Raw genomic sequence first — 16,634 nt, 5'->3', positions numbered from 1 at the left:
CTATCAGTTCTGTAGTTTATTTTATCTTCATAAAGTACAAACATACACTCCAGCTACAAACTTAACTGCAGAAAATTAGAGTGTATTTTCAAACATTACACATTTTTAGTATGAGAATAAACCAGTGGGATGAATACAAATCTGTAAGCAATCATATGTTTACGTGCACGTTAAACCAAGTGATTAAAGTTTTCCTATAATCAATCAGTATGTAACTGCTATTTTTATTTTCACCTAATTCCACTCTGTATTGATAATAAGGAATCTATAGCAGTGATTCTGTTCTGGTCTTATTAGCCTCCCCCCAAAACTAGTCAGGCTGTAGATCTCAATCACCCCCTCCTCCTTTTTAGAAACCCTGTACAACCTCAAGAAGCAACTATGGTCCCTAGAAAGAGATCTAGCATGCTGAAAAAGCGTAAGGCACCTACTTCCTCATCCCAACTCCATGTCAGAGATGTGTCTCGGGGGGAGTGGGAAAAGGGATAGCAATGATTTAATTAAGAGTATAAATTCAGGTAAACTAGGTCAGGCACCTCTCCACTAGGACACCACCAAATTAGCCTGTATCATGTGGGCTGGAACACCCACAAATCAGATTTCAGGCTAGACATTCAATGCTGTGAGCAGGCTAATGGAGGTGGCTGGGAAGCGTACCTCACACAGACTTAATCCCAGAGGAATATGGTAACTGTGTCACTGTAATGAGAAAGGACCCTGCTGCTGCTGTGGACAGGATGAGACTGCTCTGGGTAAATGCCCCCTACCAGGGCATAGGCTAATCCACAGTCACATTACAGCTTGCACGGGCCCACATACATAAGATCACCAGGCTCGAACAGTTTTGTTACTAACAAACTGACCATGAGGACCATCAGCATCAGAAGGCAGAAGGGCCAAATAAACTGGGGTCTCAGCCCCCTCATCTGGTGATTTAGTGGCTTTAGGACCTGCCATGTCTGTTCTCACCCATCCAGGACAGCAGGCATTGAGAAGGATGTGGTCACCTTTTCTCTTCTCATTTAGCATCCGTGCTTGAATCCTGGACAGGACTGTGACACCGATTTTGGATACCCCATAGGCAGTATTCGGCCAACCCTCTTTCTCATGCACACTTTTCTTGGTATCTTCCACAAATTTGTTCATGAGTTCCACTAACTCATCTTCAGTGATTGTGTCGCTGCGAAACTTTTGCTGTAGTTCTTTGCTGCAGCCTCCCAGAGCCGAGCTACTTACCATGCTGGAGACATTCACCACTCTGCCTGATGAAGAGAGAAGACAGACTGATTACACACACTAAACAAGCCCAGGTACTGAAGTGGGCTTGCTCTGCAGGTATGTATTTATTACCAAGTTGAATGCCTGTAACATACTTTGTGGGGGCTATTTTGCAGAGCTTCTAGAAGATCATAGTTACCTCAATCTGTTTCTAGTGAAATCCATTCCAAAGGGTAATTTAAGGTGTGAACCTGCAAAAGCTCTCTATTAAACTTCAGGTATGCTTCCAGGAAACAGCTTGTTACAATCTGCAGACACATTCATGGTAGTAAGTGGTTTTCTCAGTAATGGAAGCCAGACTTTAAATATACTTGAGGTTCTGGTGGAAAACATTCTCACTTCTGCAACAGCTTGAGTAAAGTGCCACGAGAATGTGCCTCAGAAGCCAGAATAATACTGAATTCTAACAAAAGCAGTCTAGTTCTTAACAGAGAGAGTCCATGAGCTTGTTTACAAAATCCCTAAAGATTCACAAATCCCATCATGCAGAGCTGCAGTATGCTATTTATCTCAGAGCTCTTCAGTACACAAGAATGAGTCAGCTGAATCAGTAACTCATCTTCCCCAAAATGATATTAGTTTCCCTCTTTCTTGCTGGTTCACAGCCATTCAGACAATGAACTAGGGAAGGAACATCATGATTTAGATCTTAAAAGTCATATAATCCTTTCTGTTAATGACTTAACACATTCATCTGTCACCCTTAGTACAAGAGGGACTAAATTGCAAGTTTACTCTCCCCTCTACCAGTCTCCCCAAATTAATTGACTCTGGCCTCTCCTTTCTCCCTCAGGATTATCAGTTCCCAACTTCTCTCTCATCTGCTTGAGTTCTTTTCTCTTAAAAAACTAGATGTATTTAAACATTAGTATAGACTGCATTTCACTTTTCCAGTGAATCCATTGAGCAGCAAATACTTATCCAAATACCCATGAAAACATCTAGTGATCACAAGTCTTAAGACTACTTGTATTTAGAAAACCCCAAACAAATCACCAGCGCTTAGATTTGGCATGGGTATTAGATCCAAATGCCCCCCTTTCAAATCATCTGAGGCATACCAGGTTTTAGGAACAGGAGCATTCAGTACAGGACAGTCATCCAACAAGTACAGATTACTTGCATGTTGCCAACATTTCTTTACTATTGATAAATCTCTCTCTGACCCTGATACATTTACCATTTTTTGTAGTTTTCTTCCAGTACCTCTTAACATCACCAAATCACAGTAACTTAACATACACCTTCAAGTGTCACATTTAACTACGTCACTGGACATGTGCACATACAGCAAAGGCTGTGATCTAGATAGAGGTAGACCAACAGCCAACTGAGATCAGCAGTAGCAAGAACAGGCATGCCACACAAAACCAATGTTTCAGCTGTGTTTGAGGTGGTACTTTATCCTAGTTGTATCATCAGCAGGTCTTTTTTTAAGCAGTAACAAAATATGTAGGCAGATACCATGGATAGAACACAGGTAAGTTCTTCACATCTTCAGGGTGCCATAAGAATTCCACTTCAACCCGTAAGAAAAATGTGACTGGCTTGAAAGTAGAAAGGCCATATGTTCCCTTACCTATGCTACAGCAAGGTGCATGCCTGTTATGTACTACAGGGCAGTGTGCTTCTGAGACAGGAAAAGATTTTCCCATTTAATGAGAACAAAAATTAACCTAAAACTATTCCTCTACTTATGTTACACTTACCATAAGGCTTCACAATAGGCAACAATTCTGTGCAAACATTCCTGGTTCCAAAAAAGTTTGTCTTCAGAGTAACCTCTGCTTGGACTGCAAATGGACTTGTATCATGAACTTTTTGGAAGAGATGGAAGCAAGGGAAAGGAAAAAAAAAAGAAAAATCAGAATTGTGCTAGTGTTTGAAAGGAAGTTACCAAACCCCCAGTTTTAACTTACTTTAATTAGGAAAAAGGTATATGATTAATTATGTATAAATAAGGAAAAAAAAAGCAACATCACTAAGACACACATTCTTATTAATAAAAGGATCCAGCTCTACAATGTTAATAAGCCAACTATGTTTTCATCCCTTCTTAGCTGAAAGTTTTAGCCTTGCCCCAGAAGAGGCAGTGGCATCAGTCTGCAGCGTCACTTGTCAACCCACAGGCTGTATGTCTTTTTGCCTTTAATATGGAAGAGACAAGAAAAGGCTACTCTCACAGGGTGTGCTGCCCAATCTGCCACTACTACATGCAAGCTAACTTTGAGGTGCCCTCTCCTCTTAAATGCACAGCATAGCGCCACCACCCTGACATAGCAGGGGAGGAGGAAGAAGATCCTGTATCTAGGATGCTGCCAATTGAAGATGCGAAAGTTAGAATACCACACTGGTTCTAACATCCAGCAATACAGTAGACAACTGCTTCTGACTCTTATGATGTCATAGCTTGGGTTTGTGGACAGGACTTGAAGTCAGAGCAGCGCCAAATTGCAACAAACACTGGAAAAGCTTCTGTAAAGAGCACAGGGATAAGATTTGGTGCAGTCTAAAAAAAAACCAAACCCAACAAAAACCCCAAACACCACCAAAGTGATGATATATGGGACCATACAGAAATCGGGACAATAAGTTAATCACAACTATATATGTGTACTCAAATAATATAGTCATATTACTTAGTCACATAGTTTGAAGAAAACAACTAATGGAGGAGGAAGTCTTTTTTTCTTTCCCTGACAAAGGGCTTACTTGTGAGGAGTAAGAAATGGTCTCACATTATCTTGAGGGAGTGATTATAAGGAGCAAGAATTTGAAAACAAGATGACATCCATCACAAATACATCAATAAACATCCTTGCTAAAGGAAAACAGATGGTTAACAAGGACACAAAGTAGCTCAGACTGGTAAGAACACTGCAAGCTTGCAGGATCATCACATTTTAGGCAAAGGGTGAAAAAGTACACCATGAGGAAAACCTACAGCCTTCCTCCCAAGGACGACTGCTCGTGTTCTGAAGACCCTTGCCCACAATTTTTGGAAGAATCTGCACAAGCACGAAGGACTGATAAGCTAATTAGCATATGAAGCAGGAGTAGGCGGGTTTAGGTGATGAATATTTGTAGGCGTCAACTGAATATTCACTGTTTCATTGTATAAATATGGGACGGTTTTGCTACTTCAGGCACACACGCTTGTGGTGGAGCGATCCCCCCGTGCACCTGCACACAATAAACATACCTACTTTGTAACTTCTGAGTTATAGAGGCTACCTCCCTACCTCAGTGATACATACTTGTGTCAAAAAATCACCCCTGAACTGACAGATCTGTGCTAACGCACCCAGAAGAGTGGGAATTAGCAGCTAGGAAAGGGAGCTGACTTAAACAGGCATAATCAGACCATGAAACTGCACTGCAAGGGTTATGATTACATCAAACACAACTGACAGCTTGCCACCACCAAAAGCGGGGTAGGATGTGCCATCAGATGACAGTTTGGCTCAGCAGTAAGCCATATGCTAAGCATCCTCCACCTTGAGGGGGAAGTAAGAGTTAACAGAGCCTGTAGCAGAAGAGGAGAAATGCCATCTCTGCCCCAGTGAAAGCCATCTACATAGGTTAGGCAGGTCTTCACTTGTCTCTATAGCTCAGACCTTTGTAACCTCAAAAGAGGAGCAGTAACAGGTCTTTTAATATTTAACGTAGCTGTGCTTTTATTGCAAACCACAGCTTTAACAACTTTTTTATACTTACAATCAATCCCAAACTCCTGCTTCCACATCCACCTTGCAATAGAGAAGCTTCTCTACACTCAAACATACTCATTTGTCTAGCAAGATACATTACTTGTAACAGGTGATAGATACACACTCCCTTTTAAGCAAGCATTACTGGAACACGTTCCCACAGAAGCTCTTGCAGAAGGCAATCCATGGGTACATAATCATTTCACACATGAACAGTTTTTGCAGGACTATCTGTAGCACAGAATAAAACTGAACAATAGATTCAATGGCAAATCTACTTTTTGACAGACAGCAGTAACACACAGTACTACAATAAAGAAAGGAAAGCATAAATTCTGGGATACTATCAGAAACCTGATGAGGCACGAAGCAAGCTTGGGTAGAAATGCCAATCTTGGAAGCAGGAATTAAAGCCAACATATGATATAAGCATCATAGCAAGCTCTTACACAGCTAAGAACAGGGCTCTTACAGGGTTCTTATTTAAACCCTCTAGCTTCTGCGCCAGATACTCATGCAACAACAGTTACAACTGGCTCCTCTAGCACATATCTTCATTGTGTGACCTCCTGCTGACTCATAGTAATTTGTCAGCTTGAAGAAAGTCTATGCTGAACATCTGGAAGCAATGAATGAAGAAGAATATATAAATCTGTTATGCAGTAAAGGAAGAAACAGGAACTACAGTCATGCTACATTACCTATTTATTTTTTCAGTGGCTCTATGACAATAAACCTAAGATCTCTCACACATGAGCTCCAGTAAATCTTGCTGCAGCAGTTTGAGGAGCATTTGTCTCACCTGTCCAGGTACTCATCTCAGTGGAGGCTACAGCTGCTGCAACAACAGCAACAGGAAATACAGCCTGCACTTCAGCTGCTGTACTTGCAGTCCTGTCTTGCTCAAACTCACTTAAGACCCGATTCTGAACTGAATACTGGTCTGAGCACCTGCAGGCTTTATAAGCCATAGGTACGGACAGAGATACAATCTTTTAACTGTTGCTGCAAGGTTACAATACCCCCTTCTCTCTCCCTCTAGTGCATCCTGAAGCTCAGGCAATGATATTGCTGCTTCCTACTAAGCTGATCTTGAACTCCAGGATTTTCCTGCAAAGTACCATGCAAAATACATAGTGATTGGACTTCAGAATGCCACTGCTGCAGTCCCACTTCTCCTACATGAGAAGCTCTGTTTCAGCAGCAGGTGAGGTTTGATCCATACTACTTGACAGGCATCCTAATCTCATGCTGTAGGCAGGTAAGCCAGCACAACACTGTGCTTGTAGAGTTACATGTCCTAACTGGAGAGCAGGCAAAGAGATTTAACATGCAAAGAACAAGTTAGTACTGGCAGGGAAATTAAGTAGTAGTTTCAGATTTGCTGTATTTGGAGCTAACATGATTCTTGATTTATTTTTATTAACACCTACATGGAGAATGCACTCTGCTACTCTCAAATTCTGCTTTCCTCACTTTCCCTGGCTTCCTGTAAACCAGAAAATGAAAGGGTTAAATGCTCGCTATGCACAGTAAGGTTTAGGTTAACTGCTCTGTAATTAACTGAACGACCTGAAAAAGTTAAAGATAAATAAAGATTACAAAATCACCCACTCACCCACGGCCAAAAGTCGTTTTTTTATGAACTAGAATCCTTGAGCAGGTAACGCACAGCACAAAGCATAAGACTTGCAGAAAAAACACAGATCACCAAGGAACAACTCACACCTTGTGATACACGGATGATGGGCTCCCACAGGCCTGGTTAAACTCATGGGCAGTAAGCCCAACTCTGCTCATACATGCTGTGTGCCTAAAGCATTTTCATGCTTTGTCTATGCTGCAAATACAATACTCTAGGGAGGCATCTTTGCCCAACAGATGCTAGGAGAAGAGCTGTTTTGCACTGACCTCTTATCATGCATGAGAAGGTAGGCAGCTTGCCCAGCAAGCAAGCAGCATGCCATTGGCACAGAAGTCCCATACAAGAAGGTAGGTAAAATCCTTGATGCATTTGTTGGGCTTGACCATCTTAAAGGTATTTTCCAACCAAAGCGATTCTACGATCTACTATTCTTCACATAGTCTTACGTGCCACAAAGCTATCCCAGACAGTCCACTTCCTACCTTTGAAAGCGATCCCTGCGTTGTTAACCAGCACGTTCAGCCCTCCATACTTCTCCTTTAGGAAGTCACGGAGAGCTCTGATGCTCTGCAGATCATCGATATCCAGCTGATGGAAGAGTGCACGCAACCCTTCCTCCTGGAGCTTTGCCACTGCATCCTGGCCACGGCCAGGGTCGCGGGCTGTCAAGTACACATCCCCTGGGAACTGCTTGCATAAAGCCCGCACAATTGCAAACCCAATCCCTTTGTTGGATCCGGTCACCACAGCCACTGGCACGGTGGACATTGTCCTCTCTGAAGGAATGCCAAAGTGACAGTAACTGCAAATAGAAAAAGAAGAGAATTTCACGCTCAGATGGACAGAGATGGCTGTATGAAAATGGATTGAAGTGTTCTTTCTTTAAAGCTCAATTTAGAATTGCACTTTGAATTATGCAAAGCTACATTATAATGCACACTAACTGTAGCTTACTAAAATAGCACGAGGCATTCACAAATAAATATGCATTTGGTGTTAATAGTTTAAAGCAAGCCTAACCAGTGATTTAGGGGAAAGAAAAGAGAAGGGAAAAAAGTCAACAGCCAATTTCTTGTGCTCAATTAGCTGCTGACAGGAGTGGGCTCTTCTATACACACACTTTACAGAAATATAATTTCCTTCTTTTGAGGATATTCAACTGGTTCAGTTCAAGCACCGATGCAGTCAAAGCTGGAAAACTCAGGCTCAAAGAAAGAACCAGTTTAATCTTCAAGGGCCAGACAGCAACACCAATTCTAGCGTTTTTAGAAGGAAACAGTGGACTACAGATTAGCTAGAGCCAATGTTTCTTCTGTTTAAAACGCCGGTTAGCTCTAGATACAAAGCCCGCTTTGCTGTTTGGGGTTTTTTCTCCATAGACACAGCACATTTAAAGAAGATGTATTTTCCCCATAAAAGCAAGTTTAAAACGCTGGCTTTATTCACTGTGAATTGCGTAGCTTGCAGCTAACCACAAGCAGATACCTAGTGAGGGTACCAGCTCCTAAAAGCCCGCCCAGCGCCTGGCTGACTTCACGAGGGCCAGAAGCCACCGTCCCGGTCAGCCATCAAGCTCCCAGGTCGCTGCACACCGGCACACGTTACTTGCTACCACCTGCCCCGGGGGCGGCTTTCCCTCCTAAGGCGAACGCAAAGCAAACTCGCAAGCCCCGAAGGAACCCGACTCCTCAGAACGTTCCCTGCTCGACAACCCCCGTGCCTGAGGGGCAGGCGGCCGTTCGGCACCCCCGCATAGGGCTGAAAGCAAGGAGCTGCAGAGCAAGGCCGGAGGGGCAGCAAACAGCCCCTCGCCCACCTCCAGCATAATATACCTTTCCTCCGCTCTGCGCGGCGATGAGAAGACGAGGAGCTGGCTGCCACCCACAAGCACGCACCGCGGAGGTGGGGTGGGGAAGCGAGCGAGCGCACCTAAGATGGCGGCGGGAGAGCTCCGCCTCCTGCGGCGGGTAGGGGAGGGCGAGGCCTGGCGGCGGGCTGTAGCGGGAGGGGTGGTCTCCGAGGCTTTACCGGCAGGTAGGCTGCTAACGGATGGGTGGTTGCAAAGCGGCGCGGGGCGTCATCACCACCTTTGCACTCTCCTCCGTCGTGCGTTCAACCCGGGAGGGAATCGGGTGCTGGAGCCGCTGTAGGGCCGCCGAGGGGAGACGGGGGTTTGACATTGCACTTTTCAGTCTCCCTTGCCTTAAAACTTGAGGGGGCCTAGACAGCGCCGGGTGGCGTTCGCTCCCCTCGGGCGATTCGAGGTTTTGTCAGAGCAAGAACCCGGGCCGAGGCCCACCCGTGCGGCCGTGAAGCGCCAGGGCTGTGGCCGTGGCGCGGCCGAGCTGACGTCCGGAGACCCAGCCCCGCCCTCCCCTCATCCCGCTCACCCACCCTCCCCGGAGCGTTTGCCTGGGGTGCCTTTTCTAAGCTTGAAGAGGGCATCGTAAAAACAAGCAACGCTCTGTTTTCTAAGAGAAAAGAAAAGACAGCCATGTTTGAAACGGACTTTAAATATTTATTTATTTATTTAAAATTTAGGTTGCCTAAATAAGGCACAATCTGTTTCTTAATATGAAGAAAAGCAGAGGCCGGACAGGTCGAAAGAGAAGAAGAAAACACTTGCAGAGTTTCATGGATGGAGGTACTTTTCAATTTCCTTTCATTTCCAATAGAGTGACACTTAATAGCATTAATTCCTATTCCCCTCTCCCCCTTTATTTTTTTAGTAAGCTGCAGTCATGAACTGGAACACATTAAACTTAAGAAGTGGCTGAAAGATAGAGGATTTGAAGAAAGGAATTTAAGGCCAGCACAGTTCCAGGGTAACCTCTTAATTACTTATTGGTGTTACACATTTGCATCTTCTAAGAATTTTAGATTCCTGCCTTCATTTTGAATCACACACCTATCTGACATCAGGGAAAAAAATCACTTACCCTTCGTCCTTTAAGGACTCTGGGTAAATGCATGTGAGTGTCATGTAATGTAAGCAAGTAGGTAAGGAGGCCAGAACTATTGTAGACTGTTGCTATGTAAAGATGCCCTTGCATAAAGCTCAGGTATGAGAATACTCCACTATGCTACAAAACATGCACACCTATGTCAGATTCCTTGTAGAAGCTAAGATTTTAAGTCGTAACCCCAATTTTAAAGAACAAAATAACATCTCTTAAGTGTTTCCAATATCAGAACCTAATCTTGTTATAATTTCTTCATCTTTTCTTCAATACAAGTTCAGCAGATCTAGTGATACAGAAAAGTAAATAATTTTAGGGCCAGACTTCCCTTGTTATGGTTTACAGTAAAAGCATATACTTGTATTTTTTCTCTTTAAGTAGATTTTATTTCAAAAATTTTTGCATTATTAAAGAGTAGTAAGAATCAGAGAAGAAATGTTGTGAATAAAAACTATAACATTTAGTTAAAACTCTGAAACAAAGACCGGCAGCCAGTAATGAAAGATGTATTTAAAGAAAAAATTGGAAAAAATAAGTAGAGCAGTTGCTAGAACTGGACAGCAAGTGTTGCAGGGAATGCAGGGAAGGGGTTTCACAGGGTCTTGAAAAGTAAAAAGTGAATCAGAGGAGAAATAAATGTTATATAACTGGAAAAAATCAATAACTGTTTTTTATGATTCATAAGAGATAATGTGTGGGGGGTGGTGTTGTGTTTTTTGGTTTTTTTTTCCCTATCTGGCCTGTTATTTTATTGCAACTTACAACAGTCTTCTGTATCTTACATATATACATGTATTTAAGTATCCTCTTTGTTGCTGTTTCAGATACAGGAAGAGGACTGATGACAACAAAAGATCTTCAGGTTAGTAATACTTCTAATGCAAGAGTTTCTCAGGTTCTTTGAGATGTGATGATTTTGCAACAGGCACAGCTCAAAATTCCAGGTCTCTGTACCAGAATTTGCAGGATTGGCATATCTGTACACGCAGCAGCTTGGCAAACAAGGTCAAGATAGACATGACCTAAAATATGCCTATCCCATACTGTTATGTTGATAGAGGCTAAGGTATTTGTGAGATCTCATCTGAAATATATTTCAGTACAAAGAAAGTGAGTAGCCAGGCACCAAGCTTTCTGTGAACAGCTAACTTTCTGCAGGTGACAGTTCTCTGACTGCAGTCGTCCTCCTTCTTGGGACTCTGACTGTCTTACAACAGCCATACCGGTTTCCATCAAGTTCAGCTTCACATCTGTTTGCTTCCTGACATAAGTGTTCTCTGGGGAATGTGTCTCTTTTCTGAAGTCAGGTAGTAGATGAGTCATTTACACTTGAACTTTACTATTCTTTGTGCCTAAGGAGTTGTTTTTTTTCTTTCCTCCCTCAAAGGCAGGGGGTCTGATTATTTCATTGCCTGAGAAATGCCTCCTCACCACAAGTACTGTCCTTAGTAGCTACTTGGGAGAATACATTATGAGGTAAGTGAGAAGTGACACTTTATGGGCAAGCTGGCCTTTACTGTGGATTGCTCATTAGTAGGTTAATCATATTAAGTGATGATAGGACTTTAAACTGCATAGCCTAACTTGTATTTCTTGTGGTTTTTCACATGTGGAGTGATCAGCTAGTAGGGTTTGAATATAGAGCATCCCCCTTTAGCTAGGCAGGGTTGGAGGGATGGTACAGGCTTGAACTTGCTCTGCCTTTAGAGCCAGCTTGGACCTAAATGCCAGTTACGAATGGTTCCTTGGGAATCTGTGAATATGCTTGAGTAAGAGAAGGAGGATAAAACAGGGTTGCAAAGCAGTCACATGAACACGGCCTTTTAGAAAGTTCAGATCAAAGACCTATGCCGGACATTGAGTTCTTGTTAGGTATCATAACCCTCCCTCAATAAAAAAACAATGCAAGAGGTGAGCCTGAAGTTGTTACTAGAAACCAGCTTTTATAGCCCCTTTGAAATCATCAAAAGGACTTGGAGGTGAACTACAAAGAAGTTTAAAATAGAAGCTATTTATAACATTTAAAAGAACTAGAAGAGAGATAAAACACTGCTGCATCCATTTCCTATCTCACCTCTGTGTATCTGCTGTGTTGGTATTTTTATTTTCTAATAGATGGAAGCCTCCTGTATCTCCTTTGATAGCACTGTGCACCTTTTTAGTAGCAGAGAAGCATGCTGGTGAGAAGTCTCAGTGGAAGCCATATCTTGATGTCTTACCCAAGACATACACTTGTCCTGTTTGTTTGGAGCATGATGTAGTGGGCCTTCTTCCTGAACCCTTAAGAAAGAAGGCTCAGGAGCAGAGAACGACGGTCCATGATTTGTACGTGTCTTCCAAGGCTTTTTTCTCTTCCCTGCAGCCTTTGTTTGCTGAGAACACAGGAACTATTTTTAACTACAGTGCTCTAGAGTGGGCATGGTGCACTGTTAACACCAGGACAATATACATGAAACACTCACAGAGGGAGTGGTTTTCTCTTGAGCCAGATGTTTATGCATTGGCACCATATTTAGATTTGCTAAACCACAGTCCAAATGTTCAGGTAAGAAACTAAAAAGAGATCATTTCTTTATTTGTGAATGCCCTATCTCAATACAGTATACATTTATGTGATGATTAGGAGTTCCTGTAGGTCAGTGAAAGATCTTTTAAGGGGGAAGTTTTCTGTAGTCATAGTTGTCCATTGAGACCATGGGCAGGCCGAGTAGTTGTGGTTTGTATGTGCCCCTGAGCTTATTATGAAGCCAGAGCAGATGAATAAAGATGATTCAAATGTTTCAGTTTATGTACCAAAGCAAAGGCACAGGGAGAGACCACAATGGCTGGGTGAGATTTGTCTCCGGGATAGCTGTTGGGAAGAGCCACTTCTAAACAGAACCCTACCCTGCTCTTCTGAAAGGCTCTGCTCCCATGACAAATCTGAAGTTACATGGTGGTCCCTGTATTACTTCACCTCTGGTCGAAGCTTCTGGGAAGCCTTAGGAAAGCGTGGAGAGCAGCTCCACCTTCTATGAGGGATTATGTGCCAGCATAGAGCTATGATAGTGGCCAGCTCTGCCTGAAGCCATCTTTATTTGTGGATTCCCTCTGTAATAAGTTCACACAGTGGGTGGCACATCCTGTGGACTAAAGTTTTGATGGTGGTTCTTTATCCTACTATTTATAGAGCAATTCTGGTGTGGAATTGTCGAAATGGATAGCCTTTTCAAACATCTGTAATGCTATTTATTTTATTCCACTGTTAGAGGAGTGTTTAATACTCAATGGGTTTTAATAATGGGTTTTAATACTCAAGGCCTGATTCCTTTTTTCATCCTGTATTTCTGCCAAGAATAAAACCTTTAATTTTTATTTTCTCAAAGGTAAAGGCTGCATTTAATGAACGGACAAGAAGCTATGAAATTTGGACAAATTCACAGTGCAAAAAATATGAAGAAGTATTTATCTGCTATGGGCCCCATGATAATCAGCGACTGCTACTAGAGTATGGATTTGTTGCCACTGATAACCCTCACAGCAGCGTTTATGTCTCGTCAGGTTGGATTTATGTCTTGACATTGATTGCTACAATCATAGAGAGCAGAGCAGTTGAGTATGTTAATGCTGCCTGTCTTCAACAGGACATGTGGGTAAAAAGGGATAATGAAAGGGTAGTGAAGTTCACGCACTTCATAGATATGTATACGCACGTACATATGTGTGCGTAGTGCATAACATGCACAATGCTCATTAAGGTGTTAATAACACTTTTTAGTACCATCAAAATATTTGTATGTATTTCCAGGAAGTGGAATAGAGTTTGATACCACTTTGAACTGCATAGAATTTAAGGATAGAAATTTTAAAGTATAAAGAGTTCTTTGGTAACTTTTCCTTTTGTAAAATTGCAATTCTTACCAGCATGTCTTTAAATCCTGGTCCCCACAAACTGAATTTGCTGAGAATGGTTCATGACTTCAGTTTGAGTCGGGATTTCCATTATATGGATACAACCCCAGAGGCTGCCAATTAGCTTTTGAAAAGCAGATGCAATTTTGATTATGTTTAAAATTCACAAAAATGTAGCAGGTTTTGGTCTTTTTCCTGTAGCTATTTGGAAAATGTGGTTGAAATGTCATTTCAGAATTGAGGATTGTGGTTTATTAGTTTATTTAAATATCTAAAGATCTAAAATGTGTTTTTATGCAGATAATCTCCTCAGATATTTCCCACCACTGGACAAGCAGAGAAATGCAAAACTTTCCATTCTAAAGGATCACAATTTCTTAGAGTAGGTACTGGGATTTTTTTTGTTTCCCTGTGAAATTTCTTTTCAGTTTTTCTGGGAGTCAGTTTTTTCTTCAAGCATCGTAATCCATCATAAAATAATGATTTGGTTTATTAACAAAATTATTTGCTTGCTGTTCATGAGAGAATGTAGAAGTGGTTAACACCAGTATCAAACGTTGAGATGGTTTTCATGGTCCTGGGTGTCTCGTAGATGTGGGTAGCAGCAGAGTAAGGGGAGTCAGGGAGTTCTCTAGTTCTGAAGACCCAGACTTCCCTTGTTGATGCTTGTCAGGAAGAAAGCTATCATGCAGACACAGATCACCTATACTGCCTGTACCTTAACACTTCTGACTTTTTAGAAACCTGACCTTTGGATGGGATGGACCATCTTGGAGACTCCTTACAGCTCTCAAGTTGTTAAGTCTTGGAGCAGATGAATTGTAAGTTGCCTTTTTTGGGTTTTTTTTTTTTTTTTTTTAGTATTTAGGCAATGTGTGTGTACTTTTTTCCTTATTTGCTCTTTGCTGGCTGTGTGTGAGATACAGGGACAATTGTTTTGGATCTGCTGTGTCTATCTCACTGACTCCAGGTGAGAACTGAAAGACGAAAGGCAGAGAACACTATATAATGTCAAGTCATTGCATATTTGCTGCTTTGGTCTTTTGCTTTCTTGTATGAAACAGTAGGCATGCCCCATTGTTTTCCCTTGTTTTTTATGAGAACCAGACATTACTTGAATGTTCAGACTCCAGACCTTTTTCCTGTTAGTTTGATGAGACATTTAAATGCTGTTGTCCTTGCTTGATTTCTTCAAAGCATGTGTTCCACAGGCTGCTTCTGAAATGCTAGGGCCAAATAAGTTGCTGAATCAATCTCCAGTGACTGTCAGTGCAGTTTTGATCATTTGTTCCAAATGGCAAATTTACCTCAAACAGCATGGCTCAGACAGAAAATAGTTACCTGGGCTTTGGTTGTAATAATAAATAAATTAAAAATAAAGTTTTTTCTTCTTTGAGGCTGTTTATGCTTTGAAGATTCATTGCTGAGTGGAATAAGTTGATTATAAGAACTAAAAATAAATCCCTATTGTACTGGTTTCAACCCCCTGAAATGTGTCAGTGTGTGAGGTGAAGTTTAGCAAAACCAAAGCTAGTAAGTTCTGAGTTACTGGTTTTTATTCCTCACTGGTGCTGCTGAAGCATTGGTGTAGGACCAGAGTGTGGTTTTGACTGAAAGGGTAGGGTTGGCGGGTTGGAACTGCTGCTCCAGACCATTAAATCTCTTCTGTTGCTTGCCTGATCAGTCTCATACCTGAATGCTCTGTGCCTTTTCACGTAGACTAACCTTACTTGCCTTATGCCAGTGATGTGATTCTTAGCATAACTGTATGTTTATTATTCAGCTGGGGGATACAGCAAACGATTGTTTGTTGTTCATCTGTTTTGGTTCTAGTACTTGCTGGAAGAGAACACTGCTTGGTGATTTAATTTCAGCCAGAAACGAACAACAGACTTTGAATATAGCAGCAAAAATATGTCATTTTTTAATAGAGGAGACACAGCATGTCCTTCTCCAGGTAATTTGACTCGGAAGAGCAAGGTAGCCCAGATTCCTTTCTCTCCTAGCATAAATGTACTGCAATTGTAATTTTGTGGGGTGAGAGCTGAATGACAGAGGAAATTGACTGCACTGGGGTGGTGTAGGGTTTGTTTCCAGGGTGGCTGGCAGCACTGAATTGCTCAGCCGAATTTGTGGTTGCAGCAAAGAAAGGAAACATGTTACAAAGCCTATACATGTAAACCTTGTATTAGCCTTTGTATCAGCCTTTCTCTGCCTTCAGTATCCATGTGTTGTTTGAAGTTACCTGTTAAAAGAGTATGCAGGCTTGTATGAGGTGGGCACATGAGATGTTGCAGACCTGCTACGAGTGCCTCGTTCCAGTGATTTTTCTTTATTTGTATAAACCTCAGATTTCCCAGCTGAAGAGGAACAAGGAGAATCTCAAAGCACACCTGTCTTTGGTAGAAGCCCTGCGCTTGGAAGATCTGAAGATACTACAAAAATCAGCTGAGATTCTTTGCAACTTGAATATGGCAACAACTTGACCCACCTGGAACTGTGCTGGCTGTGGCTGATGGGAGCTTATTTGCCAAGGATGTGCCTTATTCAACTGTTTTAATGGGCCTGGGCAGCAAAAAATAATGTAAACAGTCATCAGAGTATGCCTGGTTGTCTTTATGGGGTCACACAGGACCCAGAGTTGTCTTTAGCTCACTGCTGACCTTCAGTACTATGAAAGGTTAGCCAAAATGTGAGGGGTGAGGAGAACATCTCATTGAAATCATGGCTGCTGTGAGCAAAACAGCTTCTGAGGTAATTTAAGCAGTGCCAGGACTTTGTAGTTAAAATGCGGATCATGAGTTGAAGCAGATATTCTTCAGCATGTATTTGTGCTCTGGCACTTGACAGAGAAGAAGAAGAGGACACAGCCACTTCTATTTTCCCTCTGCTGATCCTTTCCTTTTCCCTGGAGATCTGCATGTATCCCCAAGACTTAGCAGTTGTAGTGCCTCTTCATTGCTGGATTAATAGAGCAACAGAGCAGCCCTGTTGTGACCAACTCCCAATCATTCCTTTTACAATTTCATCCCAAGTTTCCTCAGTGTAAGGAAGCATGAATTTCCCTCTACTCTGGAAGCTCCCTCCAGGCTGGGTGGTTCATGTTCTGACTCCTGCTGGGAATGAGAACTCAAAGGATGTATCACTTCG

The 16,634-nt window shown here is 42.2% G+C and overlaps 2 protein-coding genes across 2 annotated transcripts; one reads left to right on the top strand and one right to left on the bottom strand.

Annotated features, from left to right (window-relative positions):
- LOC311205240 (carbonyl reductase [NADPH] 1-like) lies at positions 1 to 8,539 on the bottom strand. The gene is made up of 4 exons (XM_084279580.1): positions 8,466 to 8,539; positions 7,116 to 7,435; positions 2,988 to 3,095; positions 1 to 1,262 (listed from the first exon to the last, which is right to left on the bottom strand). The coding sequence occupies exons 2-4, from the start codon at positions 7,399 to 7,401 to the stop codon at positions 826 to 828; spliced, it is 831 nt and encodes a 276-aa protein (XP_084135706.1). The 5' UTR covers positions 7,402 to 7,435; positions 8,466 to 8,539; the 3' UTR covers positions 1 to 825.
- A 659-nt stretch (positions 8,540 to 9,198) lies between these two features.
- Positions 9,199 to 16,044, top strand: SETD4 (SET domain containing 4). Its single transcript, XM_084267631.1, has 10 exons — positions 9,199 to 9,277; positions 9,363 to 9,458; positions 10,418 to 10,459; positions 10,985 to 11,069; positions 11,709 to 12,138; positions 12,959 to 13,133; positions 13,785 to 13,866; positions 14,225 to 14,305; positions 15,318 to 15,441; positions 15,836 to 16,044. Exons 1-10 carry the CDS (start codon positions 9,208 to 9,210, stop codon positions 15,968 to 15,970), a joined length of 1,320 nt encoding a protein of 439 aa, XP_084123757.1. The 5' UTR covers positions 9,199 to 9,207; the 3' UTR covers positions 15,971 to 16,044.
- The last annotated feature ends 590 nt before the right edge of the window (positions 16,045 to 16,634 follow it).

This window comes from Gallinula chloropus (assembly GCF_964237585.1).
Source record: "Gallinula chloropus genome assembly, chromosome: 1".
Lineage (NCBI taxonomy): Eukaryota > Metazoa > Chordata > Aves > Gruiformes > Rallidae > Gallinula > Gallinula chloropus.
The sequence above is the reverse complement of the archived record's forward strand: the minus strand, read 5'-3'. Positions and strand labels throughout refer to the sequence as shown.

What these genes read in the sequence shown, in the direction of transcription:
- LOC311205240 (XM_084279580.1), bottom strand. Translation starts at nt 7,401, where the DNA reads ATGTCCACCGTGCCAGTGGCTGTGGTGACCGGATCCAACAAAGGGATT. An exon ending in CGCAGGGATCGCTTTCAAAG is followed by an intron (nt 3,096 to 7,115) that starts GTAGGAAGTGGA and finishes TCTTCCAAAAAG; the next exon opens with TTCATGATACAAGTCCATTT. An exon ending in GCCTATTGTGAAGCCTTATG is followed by an intron (nt 1,263 to 2,987) that starts GTAAGTGTAACA and finishes TCTCTTCATCAG; the next exon opens with GCAGAGTGGTGAATGTCTCC.
- SETD4 (XM_084267631.1), top strand. Translation starts at nt 9,208, where the DNA reads ATGAAGAAAAGCAGAGGCCGGACAGGTCGAAAGAGAAGAAGAAAACAC. An exon ending in ACCACAGTCCAAATGTTCAG is followed by an intron (nt 12,139 to 12,958) that starts GTAAGAAACTAA and finishes ATTTTCTCAAAG; the next exon opens with GTAAAGGCTGCATTTAATGA. An exon ending in CACAGCATGTCCTTCTCCAG is followed by an intron (nt 15,442 to 15,835) that starts GTAATTTGACTC and finishes TATAAACCTCAG; the next exon opens with ATTTCCCAGCTGAAGAGGAA.